Source organism: Phragmites australis, chromosome 10 (genome assembly GCF_958298935.1).
Source record: "Phragmites australis chromosome 10, lpPhrAust1.1, whole genome shotgun sequence".
Classification (NCBI taxonomy): Eukaryota; Viridiplantae; Streptophyta; class Magnoliopsida; order Poales; family Poaceae; genus Phragmites; species Phragmites australis.
This window is the reverse complement of record NC_084930.1, coordinates 7,847,899-7,871,957: the sequence shown is the minus strand read 5'-3', so window position 1 is coordinate 7,871,957 and position 24,059 is coordinate 7,847,899. Positions and strand designations below refer to the sequence as shown.

At 39.9% G+C, this 24,059-nt stretch overlaps 2 protein-coding genes across 4 annotated transcripts; both read right to left on the bottom strand.

Moving 5' to 3' along the window:
- Window positions 1-2,393: 2,393 nt before the first annotated feature.
- LOC133883418 (probable homogentisate phytyltransferase 1, chloroplastic) lies at window positions 2,394-8,758 on the bottom strand. Of its 2 annotated transcripts, none has more exons than XM_062322743.1 (12): window positions 8,570-8,758; window positions 7,458-7,747; window positions 7,242-7,325; window positions 7,071-7,145; window positions 6,888-6,971; window positions 6,306-6,395; window positions 4,773-4,874; window positions 4,491-4,586; window positions 3,491-3,562; window positions 3,327-3,422; window positions 2,920-3,024; window positions 2,394-2,736 (listed from the first exon to the last, which is right to left on the bottom strand). In XM_062322743.1, exons 1-12 carry the CDS (start codon window positions 8,631-8,633, stop codon window positions 2,695-2,697), a joined length of 1,200 nt encoding a protein of 399 aa, XP_062178727.1. In that variant the 5' UTR covers window positions 8,634-8,758; the 3' UTR covers window positions 2,394-2,694. The 2 variants fall into 2 exon arrangements, with proteins under 2 accessions (XP_062178727.1, XP_062178728.1); XM_062322744.1 differs by lacking the exon at window positions 8,570-8,758 and adding an exon at window positions 8,378-8,537.
- Window positions 8,759-14,622: 5,864 nt separating this feature from the next.
- LOC133931222 (uncharacterized) lies at window positions 14,623-20,089 on the bottom strand. 2 transcript variants are annotated; one of them, XM_062378060.1, is made up of 10 exons: window positions 19,634-20,089; window positions 18,174-18,223; window positions 17,906-18,015; window positions 17,460-17,585; window positions 17,303-17,381; window positions 16,300-16,429; window positions 15,922-16,187; window positions 15,727-15,820; window positions 15,562-15,631; window positions 14,623-15,123 (listed from the first exon to the last, which is right to left on the bottom strand). In XM_062378060.1, exons 1-10 carry the CDS (start codon window positions 19,905-19,907, stop codon window positions 14,874-14,876), a joined length of 1,449 nt encoding a protein of 482 aa, XP_062234044.1. In that variant the 5' UTR covers window positions 19,908-20,089; the 3' UTR covers window positions 14,623-14,873. The 2 variants fall into 2 exon arrangements, with proteins under 2 accessions (XP_062234044.1, XP_062234043.1); XM_062378059.1 differs by having other exon boundaries at window positions 17,303-17,585.
- Between the last annotated feature and the right edge of the window lie 3,970 nt (window positions 20,090-24,059).

Here is a 24,059-nt window from a genome sequence, read left to right as displayed (position 1 = left end):
GAGTAATCGCATGGGAACCCGTGCACGCTGGCTAGTCCCGAGGTGCGCCGACAAGCGATGCTCGGACTGGGAATCGGATCGCCTGACTTTACTCTTTTGAAATTAGAGTCGCACAGAAATTTGCGAGGGGCCCTAATGTAGCGAAGGTACTGTTTACATAAATACGGTATCAAGTTTATTGTTTACGGGAATACTGTATTATCAAATCTTGTCCATCTATTTAAGATCCATCATCTCACAAGGCGTGAAATCAAAGGATCCCGACAGGACTGGGAACAGCGCAGCGGATGCCGTGGTCGCTCACAGACAGGCGCGTGCGTGCAGGCGCAGGCGACAGGGAGGAGCAGTAGCCGAGCGGACGGGCCCGACCAACCGACGGTCGAAGCGTCTGAGCGCTGACGCGAGCCGGACTCACTCACGGGCAGGCTCGCATCTAGGAGTACTTGGTAGAGGGAGTACGAGTGATCCGGATCTGCGCCGAATCAAGCCTCGACGGCACGGTGCATACGTATCCTGCAGGCCACCGCCGTAAATAGGGGCCGGACCAGCCGTATCCTTGCACGACGAGAGGTTTAAACGAGCAGGCCCAGTGTATCCATGGCGTCTTTCTCCAGGTGAGATGAGAAAATAGCGCTGCAGCTGCACGTATCTTCCTGGTGATTACTGCAGCCTGCAGCAGATACACGGCCAACGAAAATGCAATGCCAAGGGGTGAAATTTAACAGAACCCACGTATCCTTGAGTAGTACTCAGTAGGGTATGGCCTCAAGGAGGGCTATTTTGGGATTTTAGACAACAGACACTGTCGTATTTAAAAAAATAGACAATATGTTGACGTATTTATAAATTTAGCATCCGTATTCGGAATCTTAAACGCCGAAAACTGACTTTCGGTAACTCAGAATCCGAAAACAGCCTAGCCCCACAATTTTCGGTAACTCAGTTGCCGAATATGATACTGTTCACCGTGGTCGGCAACTCAGTGTATAAAAGTGCCGTATTCGGCAACTGACGGCCTCTGCATGCGCGGACGCCCGGAAGCTACAGGAAAAAAAGCTAGCAAGCAAAAGTGTATAAAAGTGCATGTTTTTATTTAATTCACAATTTTTTTTAAAAATACAAAAATAGTTCAAAAATTCTAAATGTTTTTATGATCAAACTAGAGATCACCAGCAACCCATTTTAATTAGTTTGGTCCAAAAAGTCTGAGCCAATATTTAATTAGAATTCTCCAAATAAATCAACTTTTATAACTTCTAGCAATATTTAATGCCTCAAATAATTTCTAAAAAATCTAGAAAAATTCACTAATATTGTTATAATGTGATATACTAATTTATAAAAATATTTCCATCCCTATGTTATTTGGTGTAAAAGTGAGTTCCTTTGTAATGCTTCGTTTATATGCATTTTTATTATTTCATGTGATATTCTCTTTTTAATTCAGTTTGAATAAAAATAATGCAACATGTACAAAATTTTGATTCTCATATTAATATTAAGCCTTTATAATGCTCCATATATATATATTTTTTATCATCTCATGCCATATTATCTTTTTAATTCAATTTGAATAAAAAAATATGACATGAAATGATAAAAAATATATATATATGGAGCATTACAAAGGCTTAATATTAATATGAGAACCAAAATTTTGTGCATGTTGCATTATTTTTATTCAAATTGAATTAAAAAGAGAATATCACATGAAATGATAAAAATGCATATAAACGAAGCATTACAAAGGAACTCACTTTTACACTAAATAACATAGGGATGGAAATATTTTTATAAATTAGTATATCACGTTATAACAATATTAGTGAATTTTTCTAGATTTTTTAGAAATTATTTGAGCATTAAATATTGCTAGAATTTATAAAAGTTGATTTATTTGGAGAATTCTAATTAAATATTGGCTCAGACTTTTTGGACCAAACTAATTAAAATGGGTTGCTGGTGATCTCTAGTTTGATCATGAAAATATTTAGAATTTTTGAACTATTTTTGTATTTTCAAAAAAAATCGTGAATTAAATAAAAAACATGCACTTTTATACATTTTTGCTTGCTAGCTTTTTTTCATATAGCTTCCGGGCGCCGGCGCATGCAGAGGTCAGTTGCCGAATACGGCACTGTTTACAGTGTTTTCGGCAACTGAGTTACTGAATACGGTAAACAGTGCCGTATTCGGTAACTGAGTTACCGAAAATTGTAAGATCGGGCTGTTTTCGGATTCTGAGTTACCGAAAGTCAGTTTTCGGCGTTTGAGGTTCTGAATACGGATGCTAAATTTGTAAATACGCCAACATATTATCTATTTTCTCAAATACGGCGGTGTCTGTTGTCTAAAATCCCAAATTTACCCCTCAAGGAGAAGAGCTCAGCTGATGAAGTCAATACTGGAGGAATATTATTATTAGCAGCACCTACAGGCTGCAGCTCACCTGGTCTAGTTACATCGGGTACGTTGGGAGTTAGGTTGTGCAATCAGAGGCCAGGTCAGGTCAGCTGGACATCATATCAAGAGCTAGTGTAGTTACAGTACCGCGGAAGCACAGGGGGGTTTTATTGGGCGCCATCTGAAGCCATCCTTCCTCTGCCTGAATGCTTCAACTTTCAAACGGAACGGATGGGCGCGAGTTTACTCCGGCACTGAAGCTCTTCCGTGGAGTTGTTGCCCTCCGATCCATCACCTCACCAGAGGGATGAGCAGGTATTCCGCGTAGAACAGCTGCAGAGCCACGTGGGGAGTAAATGTCAGCAACTAAGTATAACGCGGTTAGGTTAGCATTCCGGGGTTCAAGGGGTTAATGTGATTAAATTGGGCAGGACAGTCGGCAGCAATGCAACGAGTTTCAAAGAGGATGAGGTAACTGAGCGAATGTTCGGGAAGGTGGTTGAACGGGAGAGTTACCTTCCAGATGAACATGTAGAAGGATGTTATTGCAGCTTTGCTTGTCAAGTCAACCGATTGTGAGCAGTTCCATAAAATCGCAGCGAGGATTGAATGGCCAGCAATCTACAAAAAAGATTATGAAATTTTCGTAACAAAACCGGAAAGAACCATTCATAACAAGCTAGAACAGGTGAATCATTTTAATTGTTGGCATTACATCCTCAGGGCAAACTGGAACGGCTAAAATAAGTTATTTAAACTGAAAAGCTAAAGTAATCTCGTTATGTTGGAAATCATGCAGAAAAGGCAGCCAGCAAAAACCACATGCAGTTGCAGTCTTGCTGGCGCAAAAGTTCAGACCAATTAAGCAATCGTAAATCTAGTTGTTAGAATTGCTGCTGAATACTAGGAGAGATGGCACATACAGTTGCAGATTTGCTCCATAGAGAGGAAGAAGTAGCTCCCATCAGTATTGCAACGCTGTAAGCCATCTCAAGTAGACCAACACAAATCCAGAAAACCTGTTTGAAAGTTTATATCAGTATCAGTATGCCCAGGAGTAGTTTTCTTAGCAATTTTCTTTGCTAACCTTCTTTTGACCTAATCGAACACTGAAAGATTGGATCCCGAAAATGCGGTCTCCTTCAATATCTGGTATATCCTACAGAAAATGACATTTTTTTCTTAAGATAATATTGTCCAAAATATTGGTGACCGGTAGCTGCTCGGTCGGCCGGGGAGTAGGGATTAATCGGTTAATCGGGGATTAACTGAATTAATCGGTTGATATAAAGTATTTATGTAAACATGTATAAGATGCTAAGAGTTTCTGAAATAACACATTACTTTATGATTAACACACGTCAAAACATCCGAATGTAAGTATAAAAGATGTGTAAACAAACTACGCAAAACTGCATAACAATAGTAAAAAAAGAGAGAAAAACAAATCCAGCCCAACTGCAGCCCAGTGAGCTCACTAGGGCTTCAATTACTCAACTCCCCTGAGTCCCCTCCCGATCCTTTCCTCTCTCCTCATTTCCTCACCGCCTCCGCCTACTCTCTCTCACCAATACCACCTCCTCTTCCTCACCGCTGCTGCCTCCTCCTCTGCTCCCACGCCGCCGCCGCCTCCTCTCCTTCAACGCAGCGTGTCATGTCCAATCCGTGTCGTGAGGGGCGGGTCCAAGCAACGGCGGCGCGAGGGGTGGGTGCAAGGGGCTGGCACGAGAAGCTGCCGCTACTGGAGGATGCGACAACTCATTTTGAGGGAGGGGATTAATCAGTGGTCAGCCCGATTAATCGGGCTGTCAGACCGATTAATCGGTCGACCGATTTTAGAGCCGATTTCACCCTAATCTACTCGTTGCCTTGCCGATCACCGGTTAATCGGCCGATTTTTTCATCACTAGTTCAAAACAACATGAGAATTTCATTGGCAATCATTACAGATACATGGATTGTAGACTATAAAGTAGTTTTTAATACATCACACAGAGAGTAATCAAGATTTAGAATGAATATTAGTGCAGACATAATCTTTCACCAGATTTCATAAGGAGTTTTTTCCAGAAACTAGAGGATGTTACCTTGAAAAGTGCTATTACAACTGAGAAGAAGGTCATAAATGCAGTAGCAAATATCAATGGCCTAGAAAAGACTGCCGGTCTTCTGAAAACAAAGGTCTGATAAATTTGGATGAACAGATTGTTAGGTCTTAAGACAAGATAAGGCAGCACGAACCATATATTTCAGTAATCATTTGACTGCCATATACAAAAATCACATGAGAATGAAACTACAACTTCCGATAACTATTGTTTTTATAAAGATTTCATTTTGTTTTCAAAGATGCTGGCAGGAAGACTTGCCTGAATGTGGAGAAAAAAGGCTAGCTGAACAATCACCGCCCGAACTGCCAATATGCAGAGTGCTGCAACAACAGCAAATCTCTTCCATCTCAAGAATGGCAGCTGTAAAGACCAAAACGAGAATGACAGCTACTTTAGGTAATGCAGGCGGTGGTAACTGCTGCACACAAAAAATTGTGATATTCTTAAAAGTTACATCAGAAAAAACATGGTGAGTGAAAGCATCCATTCCATTTTACTTTTTTGGGAAAAATACTAAGTGTTCTTCCATTCAAGAAAAAATATTCCCTGAATATATACGCCCAAGATCTGCATCTTAAAAGTACCAAATTTAGTAAATTTAAAATAATACAGCTTTTTTAAGTGAAAGTACCATATTGCTCCCTCAAATTTGGGCTATGGTTCAATTTCAACCCTTAATTATTTGCCAAGGTCCATTCTGGTCCATCAACTTCGAGGCATGTGCAGTGCATGCTTCATCAGTAAACTCTGTAAAACCCATTCAAATTTTGAGCCACTTACAGATGGGTCCCACCTCTCAATTCGAATCACCACTCATGACATGTGAAAGCAGGATGGATAGTTTAAGCATTCCATTAGTTTGTGGTCTATAACTGGTGTAGAAGTTTATCCTAGGTGATACAACCTGGCCTCCGCTGGTTGTTGCTGTGATACACCTTGGGCCAGGGCTTGAATCCCCATCATCCACCAGCCATGGCTGTGGCCTGCTGTGCATCGGGCAGAGAGAGAAGGAGATGGCGTGAGGGAGAGGAGAGAATAGATAGAATCAGCGCAGAAGAGAGGAACAGATAGACTGATAGAGAGAGAGAGAGAGAGAGAGAGAGAGAGAGAGAGAGTCGGCAGGAGAAAGAGAGAAAGATATAAAGAGACTTCTTATTTCCTTAATTCCTAATACAGGCTATTGCCAACTATATATAGCTGGCCAGCCGATAGAATCCTAAACCGACTCAACTAAACAGATCAAACCAACTCAAACAATCCTGACTAACAGATAAACTGATCTGGACTTATCTAAACCAAACTGGACTCCATCTAAACAAACTGAATTGGACTTTATCTGAACAAATCGAATTGAAGGACTGCTGCTGCCTGCGCCTATTATACTTCTTTGTCGACCATAAAACTAGGTATGACGGCTTTGGCTCGATGCATCTGTTTTCTCCGGTAGTCAAGCTATTTAACTCTGCTACTGCTGAAGCAGGCAAACTTGCCTGTTTGCCTGTGAGTTGTTCAACATTGAGATTGAACCAAAACCCCTTTTATACTTCTTTAGAAGTCAGGGCATCCTACTAATAAAAAAGAAGTAAAATATGCTCTTTCAAAAGACAACAGGAATAAGTTAAAGCTTTGTTGTGTAGCACACATTAAAAAGGAAAACATTGCAGTGCAAAAGCGCGCCCCCGATACCACCAACAAAGCCCATAATATGAGCCCTTGGAATCATTAATCATACCAAAATCCCTAGTTAATTTAAAAATTGAGCCTATCAGGGATAGACAAATGAGCTCTTACATCGATTGAATATGCAGTCCCAAGAACAAAGCTAATGAAAAGAGCCCAAAACAGAGGTTGCGATCCAACAACCCATCCAAGGCCAAAACTCTGCAATATGCATAACACATGCTCTTGAATTAGTCTGACAAACTACCAGCAAAGAACATAAGCTGGCCAATTATTTAAAGGTCCTGATCAAGATTAGTACAAACTACAAATATGATAACATTAGTGTTTGAACTCTAATTTTCTGCACGGTAATAAGTAAATGGAGATCCAGGAACTACAATTTTACAATATATATACTCATTAGAAGTAGAAAAGGCGATGAAGAATTCCAACGGCTCAATCATGAATTGCTAGTTTGCACCAACCAATCATTTCAGAGTTCTTCATCATGTTACTCAACCTCATTGGCTGACACCACTAGTTACAAAGATTAATAGACTCAAGACTTCAACAGGAATACTCGAAAGAACATATCATTTTGTTTGAGACACCACTTACGGCATCTCATGATCTATGTATCCAGAAAAGGGGAGTCAAAATAACACAAGAAGAGAACTTCCGATTTCTTGCAAACTGAAAGAGCTTAGTTACCATAGCAGCAAATATGGATACTATTGCAACCCCAGTTGCAGGGGAATATTCCCCAGATGCCAGTGGAAGAGTCGGTTTGTTAACCTGAAGAGGTACCAACATTAGCTCCCAGCAGGCCAGCAGTCTATAATTAAGGTAGTAAAAGGCATTACTATAAAGGATATTATAGTGAATTCAAAATACCTTGTCTATCTCAATGTCGAATAACTGGTTCAATCCAACAATATAAATGTTCATGAAAAGAGCGGCTACCACTGCCTACATAAGAGTAAAATTGCAGCACAATGAAACAATACAACTTTATCTTTATGAAAGGCAAGCATGATGAAAGGAGAGTGCTGCTCAAAGTTTTACCTCCAGCAAACCAGTGAGGAACAAGGGAGATATATCAGACAAGCCCTGGACAGCTAGTAGGGAAACTGAGACTATGCTAAGTGCCTGCTTAAATCAGAAAAACTTCTTAGATCACACAGACAAAAGAATAGCACAACACAAGGACAAGAGCACTAGCTTTAACAAAAGATTTTGCGCACTGGAGGTTCTAAAGAACAACATGCAACACGACTTAACTGTTCCTATGATGGTATGTGGCCGGGAAAATCTGTAAAATGCATCTATAGAAGATGATATTGCCCTCCAGATGTTTGCAGAATCATGTGCTTCGGGTTCAGATTGCAGCTGCTGCCCCGAAGCATTAACAGAAGAATTTATTGACCGATGTGATATCATATAATAGGACAACTTCCAGATGAAGAACTTCTGACAGTGATACAAGGTATGTCCTTGGGTCCTTTGGCTGGAAAAACAAACTCGCCCTTCACCATTTCGTTGGATAGAACAAAGCGGTGATAGAAAACGATCTGGAAAGTCAACATTGCAACACTAGGTCAAACACTCAAGAAAGAAAGATAGAAGAACTCCATTCAATAATGCAATTATATGACTAATAAGATCAAACATCAGCATAGCACTAATTATCTGAAAGACTGTGGACCTTTTACTACTAGACGTTGTACATTTGGGATGAGTCAAAGAAGAAGAAGAAAAACTTGAAGTACTTCCTATTGCATCAGGTAACTTGACTCCACTTATTGCAAAGTAAGATAGAAACTTCACACATATGCAGACATGCCCATGTTGTTGTGGCACCACATAGACGAGATTTCATTTGTACATTGATAACAAAGGGGAATTCATAACATAACAACTTTGACTTTTCCCTGTTCACTCATTCTCCTCATAAAAGACAGAACCAACCACAACCAAGATCCCAGCTTGGTTTGATCGTTTCCCCCCATCTCTCTGAGACTTATCCATCACAGGACTGAGCTCTAACCTAATCATTCCCGAAACCACATTTGCCATTAATATCCGACAACACAATTGTTACTGCATCATTTTCTCACCAATTACAGACTAGACTAGATAGGACGACCCCTTGACCTCTTGATTCGGAAAAATTGTGTACGAGAGAAGGAATAGTCACTAACCCAATCGCTTCCCTAACATCGCTATCGCGCACCAACCACCAAATCTGGCTACGAGAGTACACGACTGGTTCGGGGAGCTAAGTTGCCATTTCTACGCTAGTAGCAGCTAGCAGGCGAAAGCGCTCGTCGCCGGTGCGCTTCCATCGCACCGAGCACGTGCGCAGAGAGGGGGGCGGGGTCGAAGCGACTCACCTCGCGGCGCGGTGGCGCTGGGCCGCGCGGAGAGGAGGGACGGCCGGAGGCGGAGCGCATGCATCGCGGCGCGGCGCCCGGCGGATGCGTGCAGGGGAGTGAGTGGCGAAGCGGGGCGGCGCAGTGGTGGAGGCAGCAACGAGGTGGCCGCTTGTCGCGTTGCGGCGGGCGGGGGTGGCGTCCCGATTGCAAAGTCAGGAGGCACGGGGGCTGTTTGGTTTTTTGTCCACAGCGTGTAAGCTAAAATTTGATCACTACTAAAAATTTGATGAAGTAGAGTTGTTTAGATTGCAACCGCATTAATATTCAAAATATTGTCAAATAAAATTAAGTAGTAATGGTAATATGTAGGTTTTATATGACCATAAAATTTTTATTATAGGACATAGCTAATATTAGGTTACTCAAGTATCAAACTAGATCAGATTTCGATTAGAAAAGACCGATAGAAAACCCGCAGGTCCAAACCCAACCTAAGCCCGATGTTGGACCGTGTTGCTAAGCTTAGCCTAGCCTGACATTGAATTTTTCAGATCGGATTAGATTTTTTTTTAGTTTCGGATCTATTTTGAAACCCGAGCCCTACCCGATTGAAACTACATGTTTATGTTTTGAAGCTCGATCCGCGCGCTAATCAGATCATACCGGGTCGAACTTTTTTATCAGATCAGGTCAGGTTTCTCAAGCTGAGTTATCATAAACAGACCTAACCAATATGAATCTTGTTTTTATTGACTAAATTGTAAGGAATATGTGAAGGAGTTTGTTGGGCGTGTCAAAAAAAAATTCGGACCTACTTAATTTTGGCTTAGAACCAAATAATAACCAAATTTGATAGACATAGTCAATTTTTGGTTTGGCACTCTACACCAAACAGCCCTGGGTTTCCCGCCGTGGTTTTGTCCGTGGGCCTCACCGCGTGCCTCCTGCGACGCCAGCCGGAAGAAGGGCCTCGCGTTGTTGCACGGGAATGGATAATGGATCCGCGGCCGTCGCCGCCCATGGATCGCAATCGTGCGGTCCTGCGCCATCCTCTCCCTCACGGCTCACGAGGCAGTTGTGCTGGAGGCGTCGCACGATGCGAATCGGAATCAGAATCAGAATCGAAATCGGAATCGGGACCGAACGAGCGTGGTTTCATTCACATGCGCACCACTGAAAATATCACCAGTCAAATATATCTAAATGATCCGTGTCTATTAAATCGGTTCGAGATATAACAGTGTAGATACATGGCTCAAGCACGAGTCGGGATAGGTCGAGCTGTCACGGTATGAGGCTACGGGTCATATCTAGGTTAAGCGTGTGGCACGGTGTGCCGCCACAGTATGGCCTGGCTGAGAAGGACCAACACGGGTACGGTTCAGCTCGGGCTGGTACGGGCACGATTCAGCCAAACACGATTTGGTCCGGTACGTATGGACCCAGCTATTTTTTATTTTATATATTTTAAATTTTATAGCTATTTTTATCTATTTTCTATATATTTTTATCTATTTTTTATATATATTTTAATTTTATAGCTATTTTTTATTTTATCGACCTAGTTGTGCCAACGGACCGCCCGTGTGTCGTTGGACCACCTGTGCCTATCGTGCCTGTCAGGCTGACCGTGCCGCTGGGCCGCAATCGTGCCCGAGCCCGCCCGGCACAGCACAGTAACCGACGGGCCGTGCCGTGGGCCAAGGAGGAGGCACGCACGCCAGCATGATACAGCCCATTATAGTAGTCGGCTCGTACTGTAGTCGAGCCATGTCGAGATGGGTCCATATCGGGCCGACTCGAGTAGCTCATTTGGCCATCCTTGCCCGTCCACAAGACCACAGGGCCTACTGCTACGAGTAGTAAAGTTTGGAAGCCTTCGTTAGAAATTAAGTGATGTTCGTTTAACCGTGAGACAATTGTTTTTATAGTTGATTGATTAAATAGGTATCCATTCAGAAGAGATATCTTCTTAAATAGACATTTTATTATATGTATGTATTTGTAATAATCATCCATGAAAGATAAGAGTTCAAATATGTATTTGTTCATTATCTACTTTGCAATCCAAATTACTCTTAACACATTATTAACCACTTGATCTCCACTTAGTGATCAATAAGAAGCACTAGAGGTATGAAGGCCTCCATCACATGTGAGAGCAATGGTAAGATGGACTTCACATTCAGTTGCTTCTACACTTCTTCGCGTCCTGTGCCAAGATCGTCGTCACTACCCCTACTTTGGTCGTCGCCATCATGGCCCTCACACGGGTGGTCGATGGTGTCGCCACCGCGCTCCTCTGAATTGTAGCCACTGTGATTGTCACTCCCACGGACGTGGTGGTGACTGTCCCACGCATGCCTCGCTATTCTATGGTGGTGAGGCACCACACCATCCCAGGCCACCCATCTCCGACTCCGATCGTAGCCAACAATGGCGACCTCGCTCCTCTTCGCGCCCTCGGCTTTTGCCCAATTCACGGCCTTGCGCCATTCTCCTTCTCACCAACCGTGAGTACGGCCACCCCATTGTCACTGGAGGTTGACATCTCTATCGATGTCATCTCGGCACCACCGTCCCTGACACCTACGTCGACCACTCTGACGGTGCTAGGACCGAGTTTCCCTGGTCGCATCGCTTCCACCGCGGTGTGCTGCATCAGCGGCGGCACACCCGCTCCAGCGTGATTCCCTCCGGCACCCCGTGATTTCACGTCGATGCCCTCAGTTAACCTCGGAGGCACGATGGCGACTCACCGAGGACTCCCTCCTACTTTAGCACCTCCATGGTGGTCAAATGCTCCTCGGGAGGCACCTCTCCTCAACGAGGTGCTGGCTCCACCAACCCCGTGGGTGAAGGGAACTCAATGACGCCCTCTACTCTGGTTGGTCAGGTCCTCCGTCACTTCGCGACCGCGGTGACAAACCACCGGCCCGGCCTTCACCCGGGATCTTGGACCCCGCTGTCCTTGAGCTTCCGCTTCGGGGCCCACATCGACGACGACATAGGCGACCCTACCTCCTCCTCCGACGGGGAGGAGTACACGCCGCGCTAAACGGCGCGACAGCGTGATGGCACGGTGGTAGTGGAGCTGGCAAGGCACAACGACGGCGCTGGCATGTGTGGCATCGTGGGCAGGTGGGGGCGTAACCCTAACTATAGTGTCGCGCCAGTCTTATACACTGTGCAAGTGCCCGCTCTATGGGCTGGCCAAAAGGCTGCCATGGCCCAGGTCCAAGTTGTTGTCGCCTCCTTTCCGCGCGTGCTCGCCCGTATGGGCCAGTGGGCCTAAAGTCTGATTGGGCCACAGCGCAAGTTTACTTGGCCCACGAGCCACTAAACCGTGACCTGAGGGTAATTTGCATTTGACTCTGAATTTTTAGGAATTTGCAAATTAGTCCAACTACTAGTACTACTTATTCCGTATTTATCATATTTATACCCCTGATGTTTACTATAATTACATTCAGTAATATTTACTATTGTAATTTAATATTCTAAACTCTGTTTTTCTGGAATATTATGTAATGTTCAATGTGTTTGTTTCTTGCATTCCCTATAACATACAATTATGTTTACGACCAAATTTATTTTCTTGCAAGATTATACAATAATTTACCTTAATTAAGCCCAAAGAGTTTTTATGCCTAAAAGTGCTTAATTAAAGTAAAATTACAATGCAAAATAAAATTAAGGGATTACCTCGATTTAATATTTATGAAACACAAGATAATGGAGATATGGATCTACTGCATATTTACAGATTATCCACTATTACTGTGAGATCAACATTTTGTCATCTTAACAACATGACTACTTTCAATGTGCTCTTCCAAATATTATACTCAGTGTAACACAATGGTAATAGGAACATAAGCATCCACTGACAAATATCAGATTATATCTCCTACTACTATGAGATCTATACCATATTTGGTGATTATCTTCTACGTGTTAGCTACATAATTTGAGGTCTACAGTAATTCAAGTCTCAACTTGATTTTATATATTTTGCATCATTATTACAATAATACCATGACAATTTTTAATTTACCAATAGTAAATTAATCAAATCTATGGTTTAAATATATGTAGGTCAAGATGACCAACAAAGAGTTCGATATACTCGCACTCATAACTACTCGACATGGGCAATGGACGTCTATGTCAGCACTGTGTCCCACGGAATGGTAGCGGCACTCCAACCTCCCTAAGAGGGAAATCCACCGCTCATAGATAAAGTTAAATATAATGCATTATATATAATAAGGCACTATGTCTATCTAGATCTCAAATCTGAGTATCTGATAGAAGAAAATCCGAGCACATTTTGGCTAGCTCACAAAACAAGATATGAACAGTAGAAGACAATCATTCTGCCTGATGCAAGTCATGAATGGACTCATCTCCGACTCTAGAATTCCAAATCCATCAGATATTACAATCATGTTGTTCATAAAATATGTTCTAGGTTGTGTTTTTGCAAAAAAGAATCTACAGAAGCGGAAAAGATAGAGAAAGCTTTATCTGCTATGTTTTCCGGTGATAGGATCTTATAACAACAATGTCGTGAAAGAGAATATCAAGTTTATTTTAACTTGATACATGTATTATTTCAGGCTGAAAACCATGATAAACTCCTTCTAAGGAATCATTATCAGGGTCCATTAGTCATTGATCCTTTACCTGAAGTACATTCTAATATCTAGAATAACAATAAGTTTGATGGCTCTTCTAGAAGCCAACCAACGAACTTTAAAGGTAAATGCGTACGCAACAAGAAGCAGAAGCCACGTGTACCGGAAAAGGGGAAAGGCATATCTAAACCTAAATTTGACAAATCTAATGTTTGCCGCAAGTGTGGCTGCTACACGCACACTTAATTGATCTCTACTTACAATCCGTGGGACGTAACCGACCTACTTAAAGGCAGAGATATGAAGCACACTTCAAGCTTCAAATTGACAGCGCCAAAGATGCTAGTTGTTCACAACAAGTTCCACAAGAACCAAGTAACAATCAGACTCTTCAGCTACCAGAAGATCACATGAGCACGGAAAACACGATCATCGTATTTGCTTCGCATGACATATTTAGAGAACTTATTTAGTCTCCAAATTCTGAAGATACTATGTTTTCCACGTCTATTAGTTGTTGTAATAATAAGTTGTCATCATTGTGTATTGTATATCACAATATTGTATCAACACTTATGATATTAAATAAAGTCTGTATGTATTTTATATATCTGATAAATAATTTCATATTAAATTTTTTAATTCTATATATAGATTTCTATAGGAGTCAATCCGATTGATAAGTGTCGATGTATGGAGTATAGGGTACCTTGGCAAAAGGATCCCCCAAGGAATATAAGAATCGGAGATACGTATTTCCTAAAAACCGATCGGTCGCATGGCTAGGGCAGGAAGTTCCATGACCAGTAAGAGCTTACGTGACCAGGCTCATTGGGACCTCGCCTCAACCCGCGACCAGCCCCACTAGTCGCTGGGCCAGACTTGACACAAACTGTCCAATCACATTTACTGATATCTACTCAAGTGCTTTCCTTCCCTAAGCGACTTCCCCTGCAAACAAAGTCATGGACGATGCAGGAGTGTAGTGACCCGTGGGTGGAGCAGTGTAGACTAACATGGCGCCACGTAGTGGATGAGACGGTGTCAGCAAGCTGGTGAATATGGTGTGTGACATTAGCGCCTTGTGAATATGGTGAAATCCAAATCAAAGATAGGAAATTTTATCTCTCCGGTAAGCGCAGCAGCAACGCAAGATGAAGATAAGATTGAAGATAAAACATCAGATGACTGTACTTGAATGTTGCTATGCTAGAACTTGTGTACCATTAGACAGATAACTGTTGTTTTACACAACTAATCTTTAGAGATCAAAATTACGTGTACCTAATATGATCTACTACACCCCAAGAAATTGGTAGATATGCTAAGCTGGTCAGATTAGGGGCATGCATGGGAGATTGTTTCTTTCCTCTTGTCCCTCCAAATACATGATAATTACACATGCCAACTGGAACACACATATTCTCTGAAAAAAAACAAATGAACATAAATATAAATACTGAAATTCTCTAGTTGTACTGAGACTTCCCAGGTTCTTCAGAAGTCCCATAAGTTAAGGTTGGTAGCTTACACTGTACACAAGTAAAAAGAAACTGAGAAAGGCACCCAAATTCAAGCCGAATGGAACTCAAACCTATGCAGCGGGGGTGCTCTGATGAACTGAGCTAGGCTCATTCCTAGTTTACACAAGTAGACCATAGTTACAACCAAGGACATTGAAATTACCTCGCCTTCCTTGGCCTCCCAACAGGTCTCTTCACCGGAATGTCGCTTAACTCTGGTTCTTGCTCCGTCAATACCAGCTTGCTCTGCTCTAGCAAGTCGATCTCTGATTTGACTATGATGCTGTTGTTCTTTCGACGTGGGCCTTTCGTAGGTGACCTTGTTGGAGTTGGTGTAGTCTTTTGCAAGTTGGATTGCCTTCTTCTGCGGTTCTTGGAACCATTTTGTAGTTGAGCACCCATCTGCAGGCTGAAACACATATGGCACATTACTTTATTGCATAGTTACTTCTTTTACCTTCAAACGCATAAATTAAACCAGACAGCTACAGCAAAACAAATACGAGCGTTCACTAGAACTTGTAGTTCAACTGTTTGATATTACGTGATCAATGATGACAGCTCATCAGAAATGAGGCATATGTGCTCCAGAAATATATGACCTTCAACTGTTAATACAAGGTATAAGTTACAGCGGCAACATTATCCTATATAGCAACCACAATAATAAGTCGTCATGACATTTTGATTCCAAATTCAGTTCAAACTGATCTAACGCAAATCAAATATCCTAAGTTGATGGCAAAGCACAGCCAAGTTCTGATGGCAACGCACAGCCACCACAAGAAGTAAACATTGGTCACACACTCTTGCACAAAATAATAAAAATAGTGCTATGACATACTACCTGGATGCAGCCTCAATATCCTCCTTTAACATTAATTTCGAGAGAGAGCATGAATCGTCACAGACAGCATCTGCTCACAAGCAACCAAAAAAAGGTCATGTTGAGGCATCCAACTCATATGAACAACGTCACAACGAGAAAACATGTTCAATGATGACAACGTACGCTCTTGCTTCTGGTGTGATATGTCCATCTGCTGCTCGAAAGGAATAAAATCATTCAAAGGCTCCACCTTCAAAGGAAAGCCTTTCTTCAGATCCTATGATAAAAGTCATTTTCATGTCAGAAGAAGTTAGCACTTCTTTTATTTGATTGATTTGAAAGAAAGACACCCAGCAAATCGTGGGTGCAGTGGGTTACCAGTGCCTGACTAGAGCACCGATTAAGTATTGTAGTGCCATAGTTTTTTTGGTCTCTACTAGCTTGTGAGGAACTGGAATCAAATGGCTGTGGAGTTACAGTTGAAGGTTTATTGGGGACATCAAATATTTCATCAGCACTTCCGACTTTTGAAATAATGTTAGGATATGTTAAATTATTAGCTCCAAGAATATCTGGTAATAGTTTATTTTCATCTCTGGAAGCGTTCGGATTCTTGGCAGCGAGCCCTTCAAGTGAATCTGCAGCTGACAAGCCACAAGAAAAATATAGGTATAAGTTGTAGATGTAAGCAAAATGAAAATGTTTGTGGGGCTTAGTGGCCCTCCTCAAAGAATTGCTAAAGAGATCAATCTCTACCTGGATGATTTTGAATAATGTCAACTTGGTTGAATTTGGAAATGTTCAATGGATTTCCATTGATCTTTGGCCTGACTCTTCGAACCTCCTCATAAGCATCCTCTCTAACTGAGTAATTTCTTTTGAGAATCTGCAGTTAAGTGTACAGAAATAAGTTTCTGTCATTCCAGAGCTGAAGAGTTAAAAGGAAGAACCAAAGCAAATAAGTAAATTTGGTGATTGCAAGATCCAAAAGACATTATCGAGATAAATTTGTTTCTAGTGACAAGAAAAGACACTTGATTCAGCCTTCAACAGAATAGCACAGCACTAACACTTGATTCAGCTTCCAACAGAATAGCACAGCACTAACTGAGCTTTGGATACATAAAAATACAAAATAGTAATGTATACACTCAGAAGCGACAATATTGAGTACATGGGTGCTTGAGACTGAATTGAGGTAATATAATCAACAATTTATGCATGTTCACCGTCAAAAAATAGTCTTTCAGTCTGAACATCTTAATAAGTGTAATGAGATTGGAGACAAGAAGTTTTAAACAGGAAAGCTAATAATGTATATATATGGAGAAAAATATAATAAGCTAGGTCAATGTGAACTGTACAGAGGGTCACTGCCAAATGTAAGGTCAATAGCTGAACTAGAAATTGGGAACTAATATCTCATGCTACTTTAGGGGTGCATGTATGTTTAATAGAATATCAGGTGACTACCTCAAAGCAACAACAATTGCTGGACAAGAGCTATGACTAAGGCTCCTGAGGATTTACTATTTCCAGGGTATTTTTCACTGCATAAACTGATCAACAAAACATATTGCAGTCATATGCATTGTGCAGCAATATATCATGAAGTCATGACTAATAGCTTAATACTTCTACCAGAAGAATGGCAGATAAGAATTCTGACCAGTACAACAGAAAAGGAGGACCAGTGAAGTCAGACTTGAGTTAGCATACATCAAAACAAATTAAATTTCTACAAGCAAAGAGCACTCACAGGCTGAATGTTGTCAGCATTGTGGGTGTAAGGGCCTTGGTCGGTGGGAGTCAATTTTGGAATTGTACCCGCAGCAGCGCTGTTATCAAAACCATGGCCATCAATTGGAAGACTTGAAGTTGCAGGTGAGGATTCATTTGGGCTAAACGAAGAATACCCATCAACTGCTTGTCTGCCAGCCTTCCGAGCACTAAGAAGAGCAAGCCCACCAGCATCAACATCACCTGAATCTGAGTCCAAAACCCGCTCTTGAATTATCTTTATAAACTTGCGGCACTCAGACCTGATATTAAAATTAAAGAACAGAAATTATGTCCTAATGGTAACATGCTAACAAAATACAAGGACCCCATTCACAACTTCTGGTTGCTTTATCACAGTAGGAGACAATTCATGGTTATCATCTAATAAAATGCAGAGTTCATATACAAAAAAGAGAAGCGCTGCAAAACAATTGTTTATTTGAGTTTGAAACATATTTATAAAATAGCATATGAATACATAATTAAAAAAAAGACTATTTACATGAAAAAGCAAAATGCAAATCAAACAATGCTTTCCAGAAGGGCAAAATGGAAGTAAATAAAATATACAATGTAATACCTTGAATAAGTCTCCTGCACAAGCAATTGCATTATGGCATCCTTTGGCTCAATCTCTGAGACAATTGCTAGGGACCCAGCATAGTCTTTCAGTACAGTCTCCTTTTCACCCTAAAATCACAAATAATTCTACATGACTTCAGTGTGAACCGTGAAATGCTCAGATAATTAAGGCCTTATTCCTAGTCTTCTAACCCAGTGAGAGGGGCTTGTTTACAAACTAATGGGAAAATAATATGTTAGGTAATAAATAGAATGGCTGGGAATACCTGGTTTAACTGATTATTTTCCAGGGGAAAGAGTGGGGAATCACCAAGATCTGTAAAAGAAACAGAACAAAGTCCTGAATTGACAAGTAAATAAATAAAAATGTACACTCCATTTACAGGAAATGAATAGATAGTAAACCAAGCACAAGAACACTGATGTTTCCTGAAACATATAGATTAAGTGGTAAAGAATCCAAGTCAGAAAGATATATTGTTCAAAACTGAGCAAATGTAAGCACCGAAAGAAGGGCTTAGAATAAGAGAATTTAAAAAATAACCTTTATTAATGATTTGAGATAAGTTCAAAAATTAAAACGAATTTAAAGTTATCCTTTTCTTTTTGGGTTGTTCAGAAACCACATAGTTGTTTTCCCCTAAGAAAGCACAACAATCATGACATGGAATGTGTGCAGCTTAGACAGTATGCTACAACAAAATAAATAATTTATGCATCTAAGATAATAAGAAAGGTGAAATGGTGGTAGTGCCCATTAGCTTCGTGAGAAAGATTGAGGCCGCCACGACACTACAAAGTTCAACCAACCTCAGTAGTCATTAACAGGTTCCAGTCTGGCTGGCTCATTCGCTAGCCTTGCTGATGGGGCACACCATGAAAACCTTATGGCTGATTCAGTTTAGGTTATGACGATCGATGTGACCCTTGACAAGGGTGAAAAAAAATCATTGAGACGTCTCTTAAATTTCAGGGCTCCTAATTCTATGTCATAGTTCATGCGTACCTTCTCCCTCTCTGATCAAAATTTTGAAATTTGAATTATGTAATAAATGAGGGGCTCATAAGACTTCAATAGCCAACACTGAGCAATATATTGGATCCAAACTATGAATGGTCATATGACCATACAGGACCACCTAGCTGTTGGCAAAGAATGGTTGCTTTCTATTTGTACATACCACAAGCAGTTCAAATATATGCTTAGTACAAGAGATTATATTTGTAAAGGAGAGCTTAAGAAACATTTTCACTAGATAGTGGCTTAGTGCCAATGTAGTTATGTCCACGACCCAACAACATTTTTCTATTCATGAATCATGAACATGGGTTGACTTTAATCAGGCATGATGGTGCACAATAAGAACATGAGCTGCATGCTTGCATGACCAAAACAACTATAATAAAAAAACAGCCCGTCGCTCCCGAGCTGATGCAAAGCGTGAAACTGCCAAGTATCCAATGTACTCGTCGAGTGAACCGTATGATATCAATTGCTAAAATAAATCGTGTTCCCTAACAAAGATTCGACCGCAAAATATTCCAAATACCAAAATTGGCCAAATTTTTCACGGAAATTTCGAAGTTCGAACCGACGTCCCTACTCCTGCAGCATCAGACGAACAGAACGGGGTACGAGCATTAAGATACGGCGGCGGCAATGCGGTACCCACGGTCTGAAATGCGCTAGCTTCAAAGCATAATTCGAAGATTCTCGTGCCGGTACCTGCATTGTAACCCTCGCCACGGGGGTCAGGAGGCCGGGACGAGGTCGGGGAGCACGAGGCGGGCGGCGAGTACCCGTCCGACGCGGCATCGGTGGCGGTGGAGCCGGAGCGGGAGGACGAATCAGGCCCGAGCACCGCGGCGAGGATCCGGCCGGCACCGGAGACGAGGCCCGCGAGCCACCCCCTCGGAGGAGGCGTCGGAGGAGGAGGCGAGGCCCGGCCGGACACCGAGGGTCGGGGAGGGGGGTCGCCCCCCGCGGCGGATGACTCCATGGGAGGAGACGCGTGCGGACGGTCGCGGGACGAGGGGGCGGAGTGGAGGGAAGGAAGAAATAGACGAAACCTCGTTTGGTAGGTGGTAACTTTGGTGGGGCCGTGCGGTGCGGTTTCCAAATTTGGGGTCGCCCCCTCCTTCCCGCGCGCGGATAGGTGGCACTCCCTCAGGCCTGCGGTGCGGTGGCTGCGTCCTTCCTCTCGGGGGCTCACATAGCGATGTCAATTAGGTCTTACAGGTACGGGATAGTGTTTCTCAGGGAGTGTTATAGATGCTTTTGTTCTTCTCTGGAGGTTGCTCGAACGCTGGTGACTAGTGTTCTATCTTATGATTTTCTTCTACTGCTAGAAACCTCTTTTTATAGTCGAGTGAGGAGCTCTTTTCTCAGTTAATTTAGTATATGTAGCAGCTACGAATCTTATATCCTAAAATATTATGAATATATTCTTTTGCCGACAAAACGTGAAGCCATGTGAACCCATGTGAAACTTGTCTACTTTTGTTCACTTCTGGTCTTCGTCTTCATCTTCATTAATATCACCGATTATTGATATCTTTGTCTTTATCTTCATGAGTGCCTCCGATTACTAGTGCCTTACAATTATTAATGATTGCATGGGTCTTCCGTGCCCAAATTATTGATACTGCTTATCAATATCATCTTATATATTCTTTATTCTGGATTTTGCCAATGTTCGTCCACATCCATTATGTCTTTTAGAATTTCTTCCTTCATTTCTATCTTCCATTGCGATATTGATTCAAAATTTTCTTTAACTTTTCAATCTATGTATGATCCATCCAAAGATCTACATCTTTCATCAAGCATTCTTTATACAAGATATTGTTGCTAGAATTTTTTATTCTTTGCCCTTCTGATTTTTTGAATATAACCTTTAGCAGTTGGTTCTATGTAATAATTTACTTCCAAGATTTTTCAACCTTGATTTAATGCTTCATCGATATTTGCATATTTTTTCATGGTATCCCTGCTGACAATTTTGCATCTATCTTCTAAGATATTATTTCTTCAAATTATATATATATATATCTTGCCATAAAAAACAACATATAAAGGCTTCTGCTCTATTACCTCTGGATTATCTGATGTAGACAGCAAGACTATTTAATATTGATAGCAGATAGCCCTTTTCTTCTCACTTATTGTTATATTGGAATCAGAAATTATCTAGTATGCATTCTTTTTTACTTCATCTATGACTATATAGTCTTTTGACTTAAATTTATATGAATTTGGCGAGAATATTCTGAGCTTATTTTTAGCTCCAAAGTTGAATGATTCCACTCCGCTAAAATTCATCGATTTCGTCATACCTGCAAAATAGATGAACGGAAAAATAGGTCAGGCAACTTATTATTCTTTCCTTTTATATGTTCAATTAATTTTATTACCATTTCCGATGATAATATCTTCGAACAAAATCCATCTTCCAGTAGAGCTCTTTTTACTATTAATTTAATTATAATATTTACATATTGCTTCACACTCTGTTCTAACCGTAAATTCTTCGAATCCTAAATACAACTAAAAAGAGTTTATTGCATATATTATTGACAAGATTTCTCTATCAGTATTATTCACTGTTTTTAGCTTGTAGCTTCCTAAGCATATCTACATATTTTTTCTTCTATTTTTGAGAAATATATATTAGGTTTCTGCTTTAATATAGTGCTCTATCCGTTTTTAGAGGCGTCAGTTTCGATTATGAAATAATTATCATCTGAAGGTAATTATAATGGTTTTAAATCCTTAACATTTTCCTTTATTAATTTTACTAATTTTATGTCTACTGAGTTGAAGTACTTTTGACCATTTTTTCTTAACTTTGCATATAATGGTTGAGCAAGTTTAGCCAGATTATCTATATAGTTTTTGCATAATTTACAATTCCTAAAAATTGTTGGAGAGCCTTTTTGTCATTCATAACATCAAGAAATTGTAAGCTTTTCTTTGCAATATGCTCTTGTAGATATATTTTATCTTCTCCTATCTTATGTCCAAGAAAATTATTTTTTCTTCACAAATTTGTATTTTCTTTTTAGACAATATCAACCCATTTTGTTCTACTTTCCTAAAAAATATTTCAAGGTGAGCAATGGGTTCTTTATAAGTTCTTGAAAATATTAATAAATCATCTATATAGACTAATACAAAATCTTGGTTTTCACTAAAAATATTTTGCATTTTCCTCTAAAATAATGCAGGCATATTTTTTAAGCCTAGAGGCATTACAATCCATTCAAAATGTCCTTAAGGATATATGAATGTTGTCCATTCTATAGATTCTTCAGCCATCTTGACTTGCCAAAACCTGACTTTTAAATCAAACTTTGAAAAGTATTTTCTACCTTGTATTCTATTAATCTATTATTGTTTATTTGGAATATTATATGCATCATCCACAATATTATCATTTAGACTTTTTGTAATTTATTACCATCCATGATTTACCTCTTACTATTTCAGAAAGATTTCTCACTATAAATGCTGTTGACCTATATTGACTTTTACTTTCTCTTATTGCCTCTTTGGAGTAGCTTCTATATGACATGTTTTGATTATATAATGTGGGTTTATTATGTTTATCTTACATACAATAGAGTTGTTATCCCAATGTTTCATTGATATTTCTTTAAGCATTTATATGTCCTCTAATTTTTGTACAATCTTCTCTATATCCTTTTTAGATTTTATGTCTCTGTACCAATTTGGTGTAAATGATTGTAACCCTATACATTCTAAATAAGAACTTGTTATGTAATATTCTTCTATACTTATATTAGGCTCATATTCCTTATGATTTTCAGGGAGTTCATTGTCTATACTATATTCAAGATCTAGATTGGTGGCAATTTGTTATGTTCTACCATGTTTTCGTACTTCTGAGATGTATAGAACATTGTCTGGATGTGAAATAAATGTAATACCTTGTTCATGTATGATTGTGGTTTGTAAAGAGTGTTGTAGAAATCCTACTCCAATTATCATGTTATCATTTATCATAGATAGGTCTCGTATTGTAATTTCATCTATTATGTATTTTGTGTCATTTATAAATATCTCAATATTGTGTGCTAACTGATTATAGATTTTTCTTATTCTTGACATATCAGTGGATGTTTCCGATTTATCATCATCTATCGTATGTACTATTTCAGGATATCTTACAAAGTATTTATCATGAATAATATTTTTTTGCATCCCGTGTCTACCAATACTAATATTTTATAGGTGACGTTTGGTCTTAGTTTTACCTTCATTGGAATTCTTATTCTAATATTTCTTTAAACGACAACTTAACTATATACTTAATTCAAAAGTTTGTTATAACATCCTTTAGATGAACTATCTTGTCGCTTTTACTATCTTTTAATGCTATAGTTTGCTCCACATTCGGTACTTTCTATGAACTTATCATTTTTTAAACCTGTATTGTCAAGTTTGATTTTCAGGTCATCTAATTCTACTTCTAATTTATTTACTCTATTTTCTAAGGTTCTTACTTCGCTGGACATTATTCTTTCGTCTAGCTCTAGATCTAGTTCCTTTATCCATCTTTTTTTTTTTTTTTTTTTTGCTTTCAAACATTCAGAGCATGCTTGTTTTAGACATATGCCACATGCAGCTCTATTTTCTTGACTTGGGTAGTATATAAAAAAGCACATTTTATATTATAATCTCCCTTTTCTCTAATCCAATCATGATCACAACTTGTTTGATCCATCATTTCTATTGTTAACCCCGCTAAATTGACTACTAAATCCATCTCATGATTACTTGACTTATATTCAGCTTCGTTGTTTTCAATCTCATTAGTTTCTATGATTGAATATATTGACTCATCATCTTTAATTTTATCATCACAAACTAATATATTTTTATTTACACTATCTATTATTAAAACTCTTTCATGTTCTTCATATTTGCTAGAATATCTTTTCTAATATTTATTAGGACAAGTCCTACTTAGGTAGTTAGGTGAATTACATATGAAACATCTACATGTCTTATCGTAATTTTTACTAGGATTATAACGTCTTGCATTCCTCTTATGTAAAAATAGAGCCATACTATTTGATCTTCTTAGAAAGTATCTTTTCTTAGTTTTGTAATTATTATTACCCTTTCG

Excerpts from the sequence above, each read along its gene's own strand:
- LOC133931222 (XM_062378059.1), bottom strand. The coding sequence starts at position 19,907 with ATGGAGTCATCCGCCGCGGGGGGCGACCCCCCTCCCCGACCCTCGGTG. Across the intron at positions 17,586-17,905 it reads GTGCAGGAGACTTATTCAAG|GTCTGAGTGCCGCAAGTTTA; the intron begins GTATTACATTGT and ends TTTTAATATCAG. Across the intron at positions 15,821-15,921 it reads GGTGCTCTAGTCAGGCACTG|GATCTGAAGAAAGGCTTTCC; the intron begins GTAACCCACTGC and ends CTTTTATCATAG.
- LOC133883418 (XM_062322743.1), bottom strand. The coding sequence starts at position 8,633 with ATGCATGCGCTCCGCCTCCGGCCGTCCCTCCTCTCCGCGCGGCCCAGC. Across the intron at positions 7,326-7,457 it reads CACATACCATCATAGGAACA|GCACTTAGCATAGTCTCAGT; the intron begins GTTAAGTCGTGT and ends TGATTTAAGCAG. Across the intron at positions 4,875-6,305 it reads GGACTGCATATTCAATCGAT|CTGCCATTCTTGAGATGGAA; the intron begins GTAAGAGCTCAT and ends TGGTCTTTACAG.